Genomic DNA, 19,542 nt, shown 5'->3' with positions numbered 1-19,542 from the left:
GGTTGGGCAGATATATACTCATAGTTCACTGTACTATGCACATATTTCTTTGACAATTCAATGAAGACATTTTAGATTCAAACTCTGATTGTGGTAAGCCTATAATTTTGTGACATTGCTACAAAGATATTCTAAATATTGTTATAATTTACAGGATGATAATAATAGGTAATTCAACTAAAGAATTTAGATACAAATCATAAAAAAGATTACAAGTCTTGTATGTGCATGCTTGTATTGTTGTGTTTGTACATGTGTGTTATAGATAGAGGAGTTGACCTCACTCTCACCATCTGGTTTCACAGTGTAATCCACATTAGCTCTTCAACACAAACACATGTTTAGTTAGGTATATAAATGGGGAGATTGTATAGACCTTAAAGGGATTAGGGATACTCACCCTCAAATTGCTCCAAACTTTACAGATTTATTTGTAAATGTTAGCAACTGGCATTTTTGGGATATCAATAATTACCATAGTAGGACAAATTGTAAGATTTATTTGTTCTTGAACACAAAATTAGATATTTTGAAGAATTCAGGAAAGCAAAGTACTGTGGCACGTTTGACTACCAATTCCATATTTTCCCTTCTATTGTAGTCAATGATGTCCTAGAATGTCAGTTTCTGACATTTTTCTAAATATCTTTCTTTGTGTTCCACAGAGCAAAGAAATTGGTTTGAAACAACTTGGGCAGAGAAAATAATTCATCACAGAATTGTCATTTTGGGTTTGGAGTATACCTTTAAAAATGGTTTTAAAAATCTTTTGATCCGAAAGTAAATGAATGTTTTGAGAATATTAAAAAAAAATGTTTTTGATTTGTATTATTTTATTTGATCTCACTTTTTACTTGCTACTACACATAGTATAACTTTTAAATAAATTAGTTTTAAACACTTAATTTATGTTGTAAATGTTGAATTTAATTGAAGTCAAATTTTTTTTGTCTATAAATCACTTCGGAATCACTCTCATAAATCAAAATTTCTTTTCATTTGAATTCTTGCCGACCCTGATGAGAAGACAGGAAGAAAGAACAAGACCACACATGTGTTGACCTGACATGAATTTAATCAAAGATTTATTTTTCATCATTAGGCAGGAAAATAAAATCTTCTGTAACATCATACGTCATAATTCACCTATTTTGGAATCAACAGGAGCTTGGCACATACAGATAAACAGCAGAGTCACATGACCTGTGCTGTCTATCACTCAATCCCAGATGCACACATACCATCACACTTCACTCAGTCTTACCGCACACTAAAGCATTAAGAATACCCTATCCTTGTTTTTGTTCTTGTTATATTTGACCAAGTGTTTATGCAGGTACTGTAAGTGTACGTGTATGTTTTGTTTGTATATGAAACTGGACGTAGGGACGACTTCAGGTCAGTCTGTAAGATTTTTTTAACATAAAGTTTCAAGTTCTTTAAACTTAATATCAAATAAAATAATAATTTCAGAAACAAAACAAAAAACAGCAACAATTATCTACAGAAACATCATCATGTGCAAGAATGTACAATTTGGTTCTAAGGCAATAATTGTTCCTCCACAACACTAGTGCTGTCAATGCTGTTTTTTCAACGTTCTTTCTGTGTTGATGAGCAACATTATTTCACTGTTGCCTCTCCATTAGACCAACACATTCACTGAACGGTTGAAGCACTGCCTCATGGGACGTCGTTTTTTTGAGACACTGAATAGCACCGTTTACGTCGTTTCCAAAGCGGACAAAGGTTCCGGATCAGTGAAAACGCAGATCGTCATTTGGGAATATAGCATCGGAGAACGTTCCCTTGCAAGAATGTAGTGAGCATTCTTATATCTCAAACACAGTTTCATTGGTACTGCCCATGAGTTCATTTGTAGCAAAGCGCACAGTTCCATCCAGTCTTGTTTTGTCTGTGTTAAGTGCATATAAAGCGCACAGGGTTACGTCAAGTTGTGACAGCTGTAACAGACATATTTCACAAGGCTTTACGACATCATTTCCTGTTTCTCCGACACGATTTCTTTAACAGAGTGTCCCTTTGGATAAAAAAAAATTATATTTGTCATAAAACACCTTTGCTCATACATCGGCCTAGATGGACTGATTTTCTGCGTCTGCGTAAATACTGTATATTTCCGTCGAGTTCCATCGAAGGGTTTGCTCACCAGTAGAGCATACGATACTGGTATACAATGAAAATGCAGTCATAGTCACTCACTTTTGCTTATGTGTCCATTGCAGACATAAACAATAAGCTACATATATGTAAGGAAGCTTATTGTGAAATCACGCTACACATTAACATACATAACTAATGCTAGTTCAGTGAAAAAAAAGGGTTTTGTCATTAAAGCTAACATAATTGTTCTTCTGTTTAAATGAGTTCTGATCAACAGGCTGGTTATCTGAAGGCCTCTCACGCTCCCTCTCTCTCATTCACACAAGTTTAAGTTGAGGTACAGTGCAGTGTGGTGTCAGCGGCCTATCCATGCTGTCCAGAACATCACGAGACATGCAAACACACACATACGCACGCTAGTTATAGCAGTCTGAAAACTGAGAACCAAAACACTGTTTTCGTGTGTGAGGGTGGGGCTCCAAGGGGAGCCATTTAATTTAATGTCCATTTAAGACACCATTCTGTGGTCCAGTGGGTGGAGCTACCCCACACATAAGAGCAGCTGATTGGTGTTAAGGAACACTGACAGCACTTCCATACTGAACACAAGTTACAATGAAGTAAACACGTCACGGCAGGGTCCTCGATTGAAATAACTCAGTTTTCTGGAGTCCGTTTTCTCCTCGTGTGTCTTTGTAACTTTTCATCCGCGTCCTCTGTTTCTTTGGAGTCTCTCATCTGTTGTTACTTGCGCGTGTGTAACGCCTCCTGAAACTTTGTGCTGGTGTAGCGGATATGGAAGCCTTTCTTACTGATCGTGTCATCTGTGTGGAAATTAATCAACACGGCGTCTCCGGCGGTGTAAAGCTCCTCACGGGGCTAAACATCAAGAGATGGATTGATCAGAAGGTGAATAGCGTACTTCATATGAATTTAACATTTGGTTCATTGTGGGCTCATAAGTACTGTATATACGTACCCCAGATCCACAAAAGCGTCCTAGTTTGTGCGTTCCGGTGTCGTAGCCATCGTAAAGTTCGATGTAATCGTACCCGCAGTCGGCTTCTTCTTCCACTTCGAAAGTGGTGAACGTGAGCTCGATGCTGTAGCCGGACTCTGCAGTGATGAGCCACTCGCAGTCCGTGTGTCCAGGGTAGTTATTATCTCCGAACTGAGCGTGAGAGTATAGATTCTTCTGCCGTGCTTCTGCCTTCAGTCGGCCTCCGCATTCTACAAAACACACAGTTTCATTGTTTATTTATTTATAAATGTTATATCAAATATTCTTTATTTATTGATGCTGTCATCAGGTTTAAAAGTAAATGCTGTTGTTTACATTAAATAAGTGTAGTAATATATTGAAGTATACTACATTTTATTACAGTAAACATACAAGAGTGTTTTTTTGAGTATTCAGGCCAGGTATGAGGGAGAGCTCGATTGGGGGAATCACATATTCTGGTTGGGCTGATATATAATCATAGTTCACTGTACTATGCACATATTTCTGTGATTAAATTGAAAGATCATTATTTAATAGATAATACAAAATACAAAAAAGTATTTAATAATTCGTTTAAAATTATTTTAAATGTCAGCTGGAAACCCATAGCCCACCCCAGACTCAGCCCTGTTTATATTGCTTTAGGCCATTTGTATGAATAGTCTTGAGTTTTTCATATAGCCAGTTATTCATTCTAATGAATAAAGTATTAAAAATGTAGACGGTCAAGCACTGTTAAACTAAACCAAACCAAACTAATCTACTGTAAACTAAAGGGCTAACAGAATCATCAACATGCTAGGAAAGGTTTTGTTCACTTATACTGTTGTCATTAGTAATAAAATTGCACATTAATGCAATATTTAATATATTAGCATATATATATTAATATTTAATAAATCAGCATTTAAAAAAATCATATGTCACAGCCCAAATCATAATAATATCAATTTAATATTTATCTTTTTACATGAACCTACATTTTGCGGTTTGTGGTCATTTCCAGTTTCCAGTGTAAGGGAGAAACATGGCGGGTGGAGCTTAGGGTAAGGTCAATTGAGGATAAACACAAATACACTAATCAAGATTTAATTCTGCAATGTTCCACTAGAGGACTCTGTTAAACTGTGATCATGCTATTTGAATCACTTCTGTACCGGACATCAGATGTAATCTAAATGTTTATATGTCACAATATCAACATATATAGAAAAATATCCTCTCAATAGTTACCAGTGGAGTGAGTGGCCTGGAAGCCTTTCCTTTGCACTGAGGCATCAGAGATGAAGCGCAGGTACATCTTGTTGGCCGTGGAGATGAGCGGCTCTGGAATCTTGCTGCCACACAGGCGGCTCAGGATGGGTGCCTTGTCCGAGTCTCCGTCAAAGGCCTCCAGGTGATCGTACGCACACTCCTGGTGCTGCTCGATCTCAAACTCATTAAATGACTATGAACAAAGAATGAGATGGGAAATATGAACAAGAGGAAGGAATGTCTCATGGATATCAGCTGCACAACACATCAAAATGAAAAACATCTGGCAGTCCCAACTTTCAGGTAAAAGAGTTGACTGAGTTCTGGAAATATCTGCCTTTCCCCTTTCATGCAGATAAGAGCAGTACTTGGATGCCTAGAAAACAGCTGCCTGTGGGCATGGCCAGGATGGCCCCAAGTGAAATGGCTCGTCTTCCAGTGCTGAGCAGATCTTCATTTTTCTTTAGGAAGGGTCGTGTTGGACTGTGTCCCTGAACCCTTTGGTGAGTTTAAATTACACTTTATAAAGTAATTGTACCTTAAGTCCTAAAAACAATAGCATTATTTAACAATCCAGCTGTTTCACAGCTACACATAGAGAGCAATGAAAGTTTGGTGATATACGGGTCTTCTCCAGATTCGCTGAGATGTGCTTTGAACTCTTATCTACTCTGAAACAATCCTCTCCTTCTAGATCAAAACAAACAATAAAAATCTCCTTTTTGCGACTCCACTTATATCCTCCCTGAGATCTCAAGGTAGACAGATGAGAGGCATTTAAAGTAAAATTACTTTGAGCACAAACAGATCTCAGCAGTGGGAGATACCATGTGAGTCTGTTAACATGCTTGCTTTGACATGGTAATATATTAAAATCATAACTATGAACTAGAGCAAACAGCTGCTTAGGTATTTTGAATGCGATTTATTAAGTAAGTCGGTTGACTTTTATCGTGTGTGAGTGTGTACACATACAGTGTGTTGTAGAGGAAAAACAGTCGCGCATATGGATGTGTTTATGTGGGCACGTCTGAGAGATTATGTGTGTGTGTGAGGATTATTTGTGTGAACGTGAGATGGACACAATAGGATTACCGTACATGTGTGTGCATGTCGTGTCTTCATAATGGGTTTTCATCATTGCTGGGGGTCACTAACTGCAGCTGGATTTCAGTGGGTATGATGCTTGTACAGAGTGTAACGGTAACATACATAAAAGCTAAAATGTTTTTTCGTGTGTTTGTTTATTCAGCTATTTATTTTCAGTAGTGTGGATTATTCAATTGCGGTATTAGTATTCATTTTTACTATAACCTAAAAATATGTATACTTTACTTTACATGAAGGTATAGTTGCCTTATAACTACGCTACAGAAAAGTCTAAAGACACTTTATTTGGCCAATACTTTTATTAATGGCTGCTCAACGATTACTCATGATCCAAAATAAAAGTTTGCATTTACATAATATATGTCTGTGCACTGTGCATATGAATTTATAAACACATGCATGTATTTGTTTAAGAAAAATATAACTTAAAAAGTAGTAAGTATTTACATATAATTTAAACTGTATATATATGTATAAATATAAAAATATTCATGCAAATATTTCCAAAATATATAGATGTTTGTGTACGGTTATATATTTATAAATACAAAATAAATATGCACAGTGCAGAGACATATAGTATGTAAACACAAACTTTTATCCTTTTATTTTATTCTTTTAAAAATATGTTGATTAAAGATAAAGTATACCTGGCTTGTTTTTATTGACCTATTTATGTATTAACATGTGATAAACAATTTTTAACTTTTTTAACATTTTTTAGAAAAGCATATGTGTAATATTTGAGTAGTTTACTTTAAGTATTTCATTAAGTTCTTTAAGAGCTACTAAACTACCAGTAAAGTTTACTTGTACGCAAACTTGTGTGCTATAGTTGTGCTTACACTTCAAGTATACTGTACATAAAAAAAAAAAAAAAATGTGGGCCTAGTTTAGTCTAAAGTAGTATTAAAATAGTATACTACAGTACTACTACATTGATATTAGTATACCTACTACATAAAGTTCATTTATAATATGCTTGAACTTTAGCTTAAGTATACTAAAATGAAGTTGAAAGTAATTTCTTTGTAAGGGTCCCACTTTTATCTTTCCTTATCATTACATTATATTTTTGTAATGAGCAGTGGCGTAACTTTGTTTTGAAAAGTTGTGGGGACTGAGATGACAAAAACAATACTAACTTATTGGAAATATTTATCATATATATTGCGGGTGGTCCATTGGCTACTCTGCATTTCGACTCCAACTCTCACAGCATGTGGTTCCCAAACTGTCATTTGGGGAAGGTCACTTGTCTGTTACGGTGCATTAGACTTAAAAACAGTTCATTCCTATGACTAAAAATGTCACTTGTGGATTGGATTATCACGTTTTTGTGCTAGCAAGCATCGCGAGTGCAGATGATGCGTGCATTTTTATACTGGCCGCGTTTCTGAAGACACGGCTCTCTGTCTGGGAGATGGTGAGAAAAGCGGCGCATCCTGCGTTTTCCCCGAGTTTTAAAAAGTGGTGGGGAAAAGTCCCACCTGTCCCATCCATGAATAAATCCTATGGTTATGAGTTGTGTGGAAGCCAAACGCTGTACTTTTCTTATAAACTACAGTATATAAAGTCTGTAGCACAGATATAAACCCATTGGACAGGTGAAGTAAACTGTGCATCCAGCGAATGGCATAATGATCCTCATCCAAACACTTGTGATAGAGTTTGGTCTATTTTTGTATAAAAGAGGAGATGTTTCAAAAAAGGACCACTGCAGTAAAAAGTAAAAAGAGGTCATCCTGGGACATGTCCATCAAAATGAACCAGCATTTTCTCCACAGCATACTGTACATTCCCCTCAACACACACACATGCAATAATAATAGAGATACACTATTGTAAACACTGACGATTTTGACGCGGTGGCCGGGGGTGGCGGTGACGTCCCAGGTGCATTCCTTCCTGCTGGGGTACTTGTCAGGCCAGTTGGGGCTGCTGAAGGTTCCGCTGGCACTGTGGATCTTGTGCTCACACTCAGCTGGAGAGAGAGAGAGAGAGAGAGAAGAAAAGGGGACAATAAGAGATAGAAATCAGGCTTGCAAAGCTATTTACAGAACTCTTAACCTACATTTGTCATTTAAGTGTCAAAACGTTTAATCCTCTGGCAAGAACTGTACTCAAAACAACATTACTATTTTTTCATATGCCTTTGGCCCAATGGCAACTTTACATGAACTGTGTGCTGGTAGATATATGTGAACACTTCGCCCGAAAAGTATAACAGTAAAGTATTAACCTTTGGTATGTTTACCTGAGCTCATTCCTTTACCTGAGAGTCACCTGAAAGAGATCTCCTCAACGAGAGACTTTTTCTCAAAAGAAAGAATTCAAACTATTCCCTTCAAATTTTGGGTGTGTTCGCACACTTCAATACAAGAGATGAAAATAGAGGCAAGCTGACCTTGAGGAATCAGGCCAAACAAGCCTTTCAACAAACCCTGCAGTGTGTGTGTGTGTGTGTGTGTGTGTGTGTGTAGGTGTGTGCGCGTGTGTGTCAGCCGGTGTGCACCTCTCTTTCTAAGTGTTATCTATTATGAATGGCTTCACTAATAGAACGTGACAACAATACTCTAGAGCTCCAACTGTACTGCAGGGTCCAAGGTCTGGAACTACACAGAAAAGGATGGATTTTTTAATTTGACAAAAGAAAGATAAAGAAATTTATGACGTGAAACACATACTTATTTCTTTGATACTCATCTATTGACCATTAACCATAATATATATACAGTATTTGCACACAAGCAATCTTTTGGTTGCACTGATCAAGCAAGATACGCTTTGAAACATTCTCAGGTCATGTTAGGTTATCATTCATGGACCATCAGGTCTTCCACAAACATGTCATACCTTGCCAGTTGTCTGACAGTACTGGAACAGACGAAATACTCAGTCAGGTCCACTTTTAAATTAAAATTTTCAATTGACTTTCGATGATATATTTTGTAAGCAACATGCTTGCAAAACAAAGCATTCTATTAGTGGTTTTAGACTTTTGGACCACACTGCCTCATCCAATGTTTGAATTGTACCACACACACGCAGAGAGAGAGTACACAGACAGAAGCACTAAGTCTGGTTAAGCCTCTATTCTTCGCTGTTGGAATCAGGTCAGTGTGCATTAGTGAACAAAAGTATTTTCAGCATTCTGCCTCTGGTCTTCATACAAACACATGCTTTCAAAACACTGATGTAGCCTCACAGTGTGTATGTTTATAAAGTGTTTATTTTAAACTGACTTAAAGTAGTTCGGCCAAAAAAGAAAATTCTGTCATCATTTACTCACCCACTTGTCATTTCAAACCTTTATGATTTTCGTTCTTCTGCAGAACACAAAAGAAGATATTTTGAAGAAAGTTGATAACCGAACAGCACTGGCCCCCATTCACTTGTATTGTATGGATCCAAAACCAATGCAAGTCAATGGGGCCAGTTAACAACATTCTTCAAGTCAATGGGACAGGTTAATGACATTCTTCAAAATATCTTCTTTTGTGTTCTGCAGAAGAAGGTGGTACAGGTTTGAATTGACAGCATGTTGAATAAATGATCACAGAATTTTTGGGTGAACTATCACCTTAAAAGAAACTGTTTGAGTTTATGTTTCTAGGTAATACATAAACACAGGTAGTTTTTTTTAACCTGTACTGTGTGTCAGCCTACTGTATGTGCTATCGTTGGTACTCTCTCTCTCTCTCTCTCTCTCTCTCTCTCTCGCTCTAATGTCACTAAATCATCAATATTGACAGGAAAAAAGAGTAGGCAATTGGAACTCCTGACTGCTCCATATGTTCAAGTTACAGATACCATATGGTTCTTTTGATTCTGTAACGCTATGTTCTTAGGCGTGATGTGAGACATTTTAGTGACAAGCAATTTGTCTATAAAGAACTGAAAACTGCTGCGTGATGTGACAATCACAGTCGTCAGAACATATTTGATGTTTAATGTACAATTGCCTGGTTCACACAGAAAAGTTATTGTAGTTCACAGTCATTATATGATTTAATGTATGTATTCTACTTGTAGGTAACTCATAAATCCAGTGTAATATAGTGCTGCTACGGAAAGGCTATAAAGAGATAAACATATTCTTACAGACACACACACACTCATGTAAACACCACAGACCTATATGGAGAGAAATAAAAAAACAGAAGCCAGATTGAAGCTTTGTGAAACTCCAGATGTTTAAAATCAGAATGAGTGAGCTAGCCTTGAGACAGTAACTTGTGTGATGTGTGTATGCATGCATGTTGTGTATGCATGTGTGTGTATTCCAGGTTGCCTCTGGTTTAACTTCTTGACCCTGACTCTAGAGCTTATAAAGGTAATATTTCTATCCACCTCTCCTCAGGTCTAGCTGTTTTCTTTTCAAAGAGAAACAGACACACACACACTCACAGCTTTAAACTTTCCAAAGCCCCCAAAAATGTTAAAAGGCCTGCAGCGCTAAGGGTTAACAGTGCTTGTATGAAAAGTACATAGTGGGAGACACCATACCAGACCATCTAAATGCTTCAACATGTGTGGAGATCTGGAGACAGATGCCACTTTACGACTAAACAACAGCACCGATGATATGACTCCCTTAAAAGTATGAATACATCTGTCTCTCTCTGTTATGATTTTGTGAAAGTTATTGATGGATAAAAGTCAAACTTTAGTCACTGGCCGAAGATATCATTACTCTGCATCTTAAATGCTGAGATGCAGGGTGAGAGCTTTTTTCAAGGTTGTGGCTTTTCGCTTAACCTCAGCAGAATGTTGCTTACACATGCTAGATGCTTGACTGCCGGATGACTACCCTCACCCTTCTGATAGCCACTATTTTCTTTAGTGTTCGTGAGAGCCTGTACTGTACATACCTTCTTTGCAGTCGTGTTTGTTCTCGTGCACTATAAAACCGTTGCGACACTGACACATGTAGCTGCCGATAGTGTTGATGCACTCATGCTGGCATCCGCCGTTATCCTTTGAACATTCATCTTTATCTGGAAAAAGAAAAGGGATGAACCGTCAGTTTGCTGGGAGCAGGAGAAGGATGAATTTCAAATGAACAGTGTCATTTTTATAGGCTTCATTATGTCTTAAATGATTTCTTGCTGTCTTTTCGTGATAAATGACTACTTAAGGATGGGCTAGAGAAGCAAATATGAAAAATGAAGTATGCTGTCCAATTTAGTTGCAACATCCCCAATACACTTTACTCCCTTCATAACCTTTCTGTCATTTCATAGGTCTAGTGCATCAGAAGAGATACATGCACAGCACTAGCTGGCATGTATTCACAGCATGGAGCCACTAGTTTTCATATCGCCTTTTCACCATAGATAAATCCTTTTCAGTACTGCGCTCGATCTCTCACATGCTCAGGTGTGTGTGGGAGAGCTCTGGGGAGCTTCCTGAGCCTTTCGGCACTGGGCCAGTAAAAATCCAACCCTCAGGTCTTTCCGGAGAATGAGAGCGATGCTATTATAACTTATTAAGACTTATTCTCTCACTAATCCATGCCTCAGATACACAGGGAACCCGTTCACCATGTGTGCTGTAAATGTTCATTTGTGCATTCCAGTTATACAGTAGAAATACATCAAGAAGGCCCAAATACAAACAGATGACTAAAAAAAGGAGCAGTCCCTGTTTGTAGTTTAGCTTAACAAGTTCCCATTAGGCTAAAGCTGTAAGTTATTGTGTTGAGCAGAACAAATAAATGTATACTGGTTTCAAACCACCTAAGGGTGAGTAAATGATGACATCAATTTCATTTTTGGGTGAACTATCCTGTTAAAGGGATGGTGATGTTCTTATTTAATGGTTTGCAGAAGTAAAGTAGATGAACCCACTTACAGCATCTTTAACTTCATGTAAAATTTTAATAATTAAAAAATTCAAACATATCTTGTGCAAGGTTATAATAGTTTACTAAACACTTTTAGTTGACTAATTCACTTTGAAAACGTTTTTGTTTATTAAAATCAAATCAAATATTGGAAAATGATTGGAAAAACTAATACTATACTATATTAATACTATATTAAGTAAATAAATAATTGAAATAAACAGAGAGTTTAAGGCACAACAATTATTATTATACTTAAATAAAACTAAAATAAACTCAATTCAAATAAATTAATGTTATGTGGCAACATAAAAAATAAATAAATATAAAATCAAATGACAAAATTAAATAACAAAATTGCAAAAAAATGAGCTAAAATTCCTTAAACAATAAATCTAAAAATAAAAGCTAAATTTAAAATCTGAATGAAACTACAATAAAACTAAACAAAACTAACTCTGATCTCGTTAAAAATCACATAAAATCACCTTTCTACTAAATTCCAGACTTTAGCCTTTGGATTAATGCTTTTGTACGGGCCGTTCCTAAAAGTTTCTAACCAAACCCTTTTCACGATAGAGTCATATCCAGAAATGCTGTGACCTCAGAAAATGTTTGAATAGCTTTCGAAATTGACATTTATACAGTTCAAGCAAGCTTTGATGGAGATGGAAAAACAGCCGCCCAAATCTCCATTACAAATAAAAATGTGCTGACATGGTGGTCTTACCAGAGAAGAAGTGAGCTTTGAAGCCTTTCTTGGATACAGTGTTGTCTGATTTAAACTCGATTCGCATGTTGTTGAACTGAGAGGTGATGACCTCAGGAACCTCTGTGCCGCAGTATTTCCCATGAAGCTTAGAGTCAGATGACAAGCCGCTCCGTACCTCAACGTAGTCATATTTGCACACCTGCACAGATGAAAAAGATACATAATAAACTCATAAATCTTCATCCATCCCTTCATGCTATGATATCGATTACACACACTCCCACGCTGAGTTCTCACCTCATTTCCTTCCAGTTCAAAGGTTTCAAACTGCATGGATATGCGGTACTGAGCTGGGGCCACCACTTGCCACACACAGTTCTTGTTCGGGGGGTATTCCTTAGGCCAACCAGGGGTGGTGATCGTGCCGTTCAACTTAGTCAACAAACCCCCACATGCAGCTGATAGATAGAAAGAACAAAGTTTTCAAAACACATTCTGCATTGAGTTTATCTCCATGTCTGACTAATAAGCTTTCAATAAAAGATAAACTGAAAGCATGGGTCTTTGATGGTGTTATTTTAGTGTGACTGCAATGCATTGTGCTTTATTAAGCGCAGAAATTGCGTGGTTTCTGAGAAGAGCAAATATGTGCTGTTTGTTCCTGTTGTATTCCTGTTGACTGCAGATGTTTTCCTCAACCCTTCGATTTGTCTTAGCATCCGCTGAGTGGGTCTGAACCGGGCAGACGGAAGCACCTGTGCACGATGCATGCATGAACACACACACTCTCTTACCTTCACAGCTCTTCTTGTCAGGAGCGAGTTCATATCCAGGATCGCAGGCACACTTGAAGCTTCCTAATGTGTTCACACATCTCTGCTCACAGCCCCCATTATCAGGCTTCAGACACTCGTCCTCCTCTGTTTTAGGCCACAGAAAGTAAAGTCAGTTATTTCAACAGTTAGGTTCAATAGTAAAAACTAATAGCAACTTTATATATAGGTTTAAATCAAGAGTGTCAATAAAAAATATTAAGCAGTTTAATATGTGTGTGCTGAATTATTAATTGAAGGAATACTAATAATATCTGTTCAACTTTTTTCATTTGTGATATTTTAAAATTATAAAACTTGTTAAAATGTATAAACCTTTGGAAAGAACTTTTGAAGATCCTTGCATTCAGCATTTTTTATGCAAGTTTTATCATTTTTCATGCTAACTGACTAAATGTTTCAGTCTTTTTAAGTACAAATGTAATTAATTACAAGCTTTCCGATAAAGTTACAAATTTTATAATGTTTAAATTTGATGCATTAATCATCATCTCTGTCAGTTTTCCTCGTAGAAAGTGATCACAATCTTGCAAACAAACATATCAAGAGTTAATACGACTAATATATATTCCATATTATTTCTATTCTATAAACATCCCATGAAATGCTTTCTATGTTTTTTTCCCTCTGTGCTTCTGTTCGTGCTGTCTATAGATATGTAAGGCTGTCTTGCAACACTGCAAAATTGTCAAAAGCGCTATAGAAATAGAGAAATAAAATATTATATACATTTGAATTGAACTGGTCATTTTTTATAAATGACTGAACTTACATTCATTGCCCCCGTTTGTATGTACTGTATGTGTCGTGTGTTTACCTTTGAAGAAGTTTGCTGCGAATCCTGCTTTATTAACAGTCCCGTCCGACACGAATTTCATCCACAGGGTGTTGGAGGTTGAGCGGATATCTTCGGGTTTATCATAGCCGCAGAATCGACCGACCAGAGGGCTGATATCGGACAGGCCGTCTCTAACCTCCAGGTAGTCGTACGCGCAGTTATCGTGCCTCTCGATCTGCACACATGCATGTTATGTGTTAATGGCGTTAGCATGTCAACGGCACCTTCGGTGTCAGTATCTAGGAAACAATCCAATAAAAACAGGATCTCAGGCGTCTCTGTGTGCTCTATACGGCAGCCTATGGGGTCTGGTGCACGTCCTGCTCTTTATAGGCTTTATGCGTGCAAGAGAAAGTGTAAATGTGTGTACTATGCAAAAGTGTGTTTTCATTAACCCCCGAACAATTCCACACCTTTGACCTACTGATGCAAACAATGGTGCACATGTATACTTACAGCTTGTAATAACATTCTGACGTTTAAGTGTAAATAATCAAAGTTATCTGTCTTTTGGCTGGCACATCTGCGGCCGTAGCATAAAATCAAGACTATAATGATGTGTGTGTGTGTGTGTGTAACACAAACATGAACATAAGAGGGACAAACTTTAAAAGTTCACCCAAAAATTACTCTCCCGCTTCTGAAGGACGTTCTTTCTTCCGCAGAACATAAAAGAAGATAATTTGAAGACTGTTGTTGGCACCCATTCACTTACATTAGTTTTGTGTCTATACAATAGAAGTGAATGGGTACCAAGATTGTTGTTTTCAATTTTGGGTGTCTTCCACTTTAAATATTGCACAAAATGTTGCTTTTCTGTTTCTCTCCCTTTTTAAAAGATAACGGAGAGAGACACTATGACTAAAATAGAAACAGAAGATGGAAACAAATGGCAACATATAAAGGAGAAAAGCATCACCTCAAAGACCTGAAAGCTCAAGCCGACACTATAACCCTCAGACACTGAGATCTTCCACACGCACTCTTTAGATGGACGGTAGTCATCTGGATAATTTGGAGACTGAATCTGTCCTGAGTCCTTGCTGATCTCTCCTCCACATATCGCTACAGGACAGACAGAGATTCTCAAGATTAAGCCCCAGAGACAGCAAATTTGTATACTTTCACTTCTATTAAAACTTTTCAAGTTTTATATTTCATGCAATACTACAAAATTAAATCTTTAAGGTACATAAAATAGCCGTTTCATAATAGTGTACACACACACCTTCATAGACAGCTGCGAAACCCTTTCCAACCCAGTTGCTGCTACTGCGAAACTCAATCCACATCCGACTGTCTGTAGAGACCAAAATGTCTGGAATTTTATCACCACAGAAGCGACCTGCGCATGAACACACAAATACACAATGACACGTAGAATCGGAAGAAATTCATCAATATGACATCATTTTTTAAAAAAGTATTCTGGTACGTACCCAGCAGTGGCGCTTTTCTCCAGTATCCGTCCCGAACCTCTATGTAGTCATACCAGCACAGACTACTCTTGTACAGGTCCATAGTGGTGAAGTTTAACACTATCTGAAACGGGCAACACATAGCCGTCATGCCGTCATACACCTCAAACCTTTTATAGCAGATGTATACATTAGACATTTTATGCAAAGGACCTTTGTGACGTCAAAAGCGGTGTCTTACCTTCTCCCCAGGTGTGACAGAGATTCTCCACACACAGTGTGTATATGAGGGGTATCCGTTCGGATATCCTGGAGACGAAAAATTCCCCACTGAGTCCTGCAGCGTTTCGCCACATGCTGGAGAGAGACCCATAAGACAACATGATATATTAAAAAAGAATTGGTTTGACACATTTATTGAATTATTTGTTACATTAAAGTTTCTCATTTGTTTTTGAGCTACAGTGAACTACAGTTCCCTGACTGTCTCACTGTTTTTGCCTGAATCCGGTGACCAGTTCACTGAAAGCTCACAACTTGGGTAAAAATATCATTTTAAACACACACAGACACACAAAACACAATGAAGTAACAAAGACCTATTGACTGTTCTAATGAGACCTCAGGAGCCAATCGGTGCAAGACTGGGAAGCAGATTCTCTGTTCAAGAGAGGCCAAATCGGCTGCTAACGTTTGCCAAACGTTCCTCCCAATTACCGATGTAGCGGTCGGGCGAACATTTGAAAGGCCTCTGTTTTTCATCACAGCTAATTGGACTGCGGTTGCACGCGGTGGTGCGTTTGGGTGTCGATTTCAAAGAAAGACAAAGACACATCACACAACCACCCGACCCCTTCGCTGATTTGAGATGCAGTCTTACATTAGATAACCTGTTACCTTTGGCTTGGGTGGAGAGAGTATAGGTGAACTTGACAGTCAAACATCATTTTTTCAGTCTAAACTGCTTATTAGCAGCAGAGCTATGAACTTTGGTCCGAAAACGTTGAACTCCACCACATGAGACACAAAAATGGAATCTCTTAAATATTCTTATCAAGGGAATTTCATGATGATTTCTACTGTCAAGCTTGACATGAGACCTAAGAGTAGATTATTAACTATAAAGTTGTAGTCCAATTGTCTTTGTGTGTGAAGTAGGTCATGCGTCATGCATTTATACACACACAAACAACATCATCACTAGTGCGTGAACGCAAACAATACAGCAGGGAAGAATCATACACTCGAAATGCCAAACACACGCAATAGACCCCCATCGTGCTCTCCGTCCCTGTAATGTCAAAGTGGCCCTCTCCTCTCTCCAGAGTGAGATTCAAGTGCACATGCATCATAAAACTTACGAAAGCACATCAATGAAATCATGCAAGTAAACACACTTCCACGTACATGCAACATATTATCAGGAGACACTTTCTCTGCCCATGATATGAGATCATCTTCCTTCACTTTACACCCCTGTGATCTTTCATTTCCCTTTACATTCTCTTGCACACGCAAACACACAAATTGCAGGCCTACCTGGGCATCTGTACAGCTTCTTGGCCTGTGATATGTCTCCTTTGCTGAGTCTAGTCCTCTGACCGATCGCAGGCCTGACACCGTTCTCGTCACGAGAGGGAAGAATTGTGTCCAAAAACATTCCTCTGAGAAACATAAGCAGAGCGATTACAAATATTTGCTTTGAGAGATCTGAATTCGATTACGGAGTGTGAAATTTCCTAGTGAATGTTTTTGTTATCTGTGGCATAGAGACGGAACGGCCGAGGGAGAGATAAAGAGAGAGAGAGATGTAATTCTCACCTGGAGAAAGTGTTTCTGGCATAATGCATGATGCTGTCAAAATCATACGGCTCCCCAAGAGAGTTTACATCCCCTGGCTCCATCTTGATGAAGTTATACTCCTGACCTGAGTCAGTACATATACAGATGTATTAAAACAGAGAAGTTACAGATACAGACTGTGCCTGGGCTTGACATCAGTATTTACTTATGGCTTGAATACACTTCAAAAAAATAAAATCTGTTTTAAACTAGACATCACACACATGCAGACTTCAGATAGAACCAGACAAACTGATAAACTCTGTAGACTGGCACAGACTTTCTGCAACAGGTCCAGACTGAAAATCATAAGTCATAAGTCTTGTAGTTTATCCCTTTCAGGATTCTTAAAGGAACAATTCGCACACAAATTGTTCTAAATCTCTATACATTTATTTGTTCTGATGAACACTGAGAAAAATATTAGGTCGAATGCAGTTTGTGGACCCTATTGACTTCCATAATAGGAAAAAATACTTTATATTTTTTTGTTCTGTTGAACACAAAAGAAGATACTTTGAAGAATGTAGGGAAGCAAACGGTTCTGGGGCACGTTTGACTACCATTGTAATTTTTCCTACTATGGAAGTCGATGGTGGCAAAGAATTGTTTGGTTACAAGCATTCTTCCAAATATCTTTCTCTGTGTTCATCAGAACAAATACATTTATACAGATTTGGAAAAACTCAAGGGTGAGTAATGACAGAATTTTCATTTTTGGGTGAACTGTCCCTTTAAATTGCTTATTGAAGCTACTCAAATTCATATGAACTAATAAAATGAAAAGCAAAAACATTGGTTATAAAATGCAGTTTTCGTTCAATTGTGCGTAAACTTTATTTAACACTATCAAACAAGACAAAATGTATATCTGGTGAGGGCCAGATATATATAGGCGTATTGAACTAGCAGACACCTGGTATGATATGAAAACATAATTATCGCATTACCTGGTTGGATGTTGTCTCTGATGATAGTCACGTGATCATCGCGGTCAGGTCGCGTGTGCTCGTGCCAAAAGCCGATGACGTGGCCGAGTTCGTGAACAACGATGCCAAACTTGTCGCAGTTCTTCCCAATAGATATCGCCTGCGGGCCGTTGCCTCGACGACCGACGTAGGAGCAACACCTTCAAAACAAAAAATGGACACTTTCAAAACGTTTGCATTCTGAATGAGATGTCAGCATCATGTTGGCTGGCCACACTCGCAAACAGTGATGAGGAGCACAGTGATGATTGTAACTCATAGATTCTTGCTGTGTTGTTTCCTTAACAACAAATATAAACACATTGTTCAATTCTGACTGGGTGCCAATGCAAAATATTGTACAGACAGTATTGAAAAGAATTGCGTTGTGTTAATATATGATTATATTGGCCAGTCACATTGTATTGTTTGTGTATTCCTGTAAGCAACTGAGAACATTTGTCACGTTGGAGAGAATTGTTGGTATGAGCCTGTAAATCCGATTGTAACAACTTTGGTTTGGGTGCATAAGAAATGTAAAGGAAATGTTTGGGTCAGATATCTAACATAATATCATGCTGGGAAGAGGTATGTTTCGTGGAATGAGCCATCCAATCACAGAGCAATATACCAGTGTAGTTTGGCTCAGAGTTTAATAATGAAGTATCTGCCCTTCATCTGTCCCATAATGTAAACATTCACAAAGATTGTGAAGTCCGAGTTTGTGTTGTCCAGCTGGAATCTCAACAGTTTTCATTTAGGCATGTCTCAGACACTCAAACACAAAGCAGTAATCTCAATTCCAGTCTGTCTATTTATAGCCCGGATGAGAACCTTAATCCCTCATTTCATAGCCAATGAAAGTGTGGAGTACACACAGATAAATAAATGGGAAAAACGGACCCACAAGATAACTAATTTTACTAAAACATCAATGACTTTATTATCTAGTAAATTAAATGCAACGTATAAATAAATATCTAGATGAATGTGCTACATCCAACATTGCTAAACCTTTATATTTAATGCAGATAAATGCAAAACAACCAGTCAGCACAGATTGCTAAACACCATTACTCGCGAACGCCTTTGTCAAATACATTTTTATCTGTCGGTCCATTGCTGAATGACATTCACTGATTATAATACATGTAAGTGCAGTAAGATGGATAATATTATGTAATGTTCTCCACCACCTCTGTCTGTTCTGCTTTAATCTACTCCTGCCCTTCTGTCAATGATGTTTCTCTCTGTAATCTCTGAATCTGATTCATTATTTCATCTCACCTCCTGTGCCCTTTCCACCAGCATCTCTCAATCCAACTGCTCATTAAAAGACACTTCATATCTTCAATTTCCATGCATAAGACTGAATGACATTCATGGACTGATAATACACAATGCTGATCGAATGATCAATCAAAAGCAAAGATTCCAACATATTCAAGCTGCCGCCGTGTTTATCTAGACTTATGCGATTTCCTTCTTCCTTTCTCTCTCTTCCTAGTTTACATGCTGTTACGATTCCATTCCTAAGAACAATAGGCGCTTTGCTCACCGTGGTTACGGGGCAGGAAGGAAAGCCAGGCCGA

The 19,542-nt window shown here is 37.9% G+C and overlaps 1 protein-coding gene across 1 annotated transcript in view; it reads right to left on the bottom strand.

The window, feature by feature from the left end:
- Positions 1-1,072: 1,072 nt before the first annotated feature.
- Positions 1,073-19,542, bottom strand: part of tll1 (tolloid-like 1) — a 37,010-nt gene continuing 18,540 nt past the window's right edge. The window contains exons 7-22 of the mRNA XM_056738216.1: positions 17,933-18,111; positions 16,962-17,067; positions 16,680-16,804; positions 15,382-15,497; positions 15,162-15,264; positions 14,951-15,067; positions 14,642-14,787; positions 13,702-13,897; positions 12,846-12,971; positions 12,349-12,509; positions 12,070-12,250; positions 10,366-10,491; positions 7,348-7,475; positions 4,361-4,574; positions 3,104-3,354; positions 1,073-3,003 (exon numbers count right to left, since the gene is read on the bottom strand). Coding sequence (XP_056594194.1) covers positions 2,869-3,003; positions 3,104-3,354; positions 4,361-4,574; positions 7,348-7,475; positions 10,366-10,491; positions 12,070-12,250; positions 12,349-12,509; positions 12,846-12,971; positions 13,702-13,897; positions 14,642-14,787; positions 14,951-15,067; positions 15,162-15,264; positions 15,382-15,497; positions 16,680-16,804; positions 16,962-17,067; positions 17,933-18,111 — 2,410 coding nt within the window. The 3' untranslated portion in view covers positions 1,073-2,868. The remainder of the gene's footprint in view (positions 3,004-3,103; positions 3,355-4,360; positions 4,575-7,347; positions 7,476-10,365; positions 10,492-12,069; positions 12,251-12,348; positions 12,510-12,845; positions 12,972-13,701; positions 13,898-14,641; positions 14,788-14,950; positions 15,068-15,161; positions 15,265-15,381; positions 15,498-16,679; positions 16,805-16,961; positions 17,068-17,932; positions 18,112-19,542) is intronic.

The sequence above is a fragment of the Triplophysa dalaica genome, chromosome 2 (assembly GCF_015846415.1).
Source record: "Triplophysa dalaica isolate WHDGS20190420 chromosome 2, ASM1584641v1, whole genome shotgun sequence".
Classification (NCBI taxonomy): Eukaryota; Metazoa; Chordata; class Actinopteri; order Cypriniformes; family Nemacheilidae; genus Triplophysa; species Triplophysa dalaica.
Note: the sequence above shows the minus strand (reverse complement) of the source record. Positions and strands in the feature narration are given on the sequence as shown.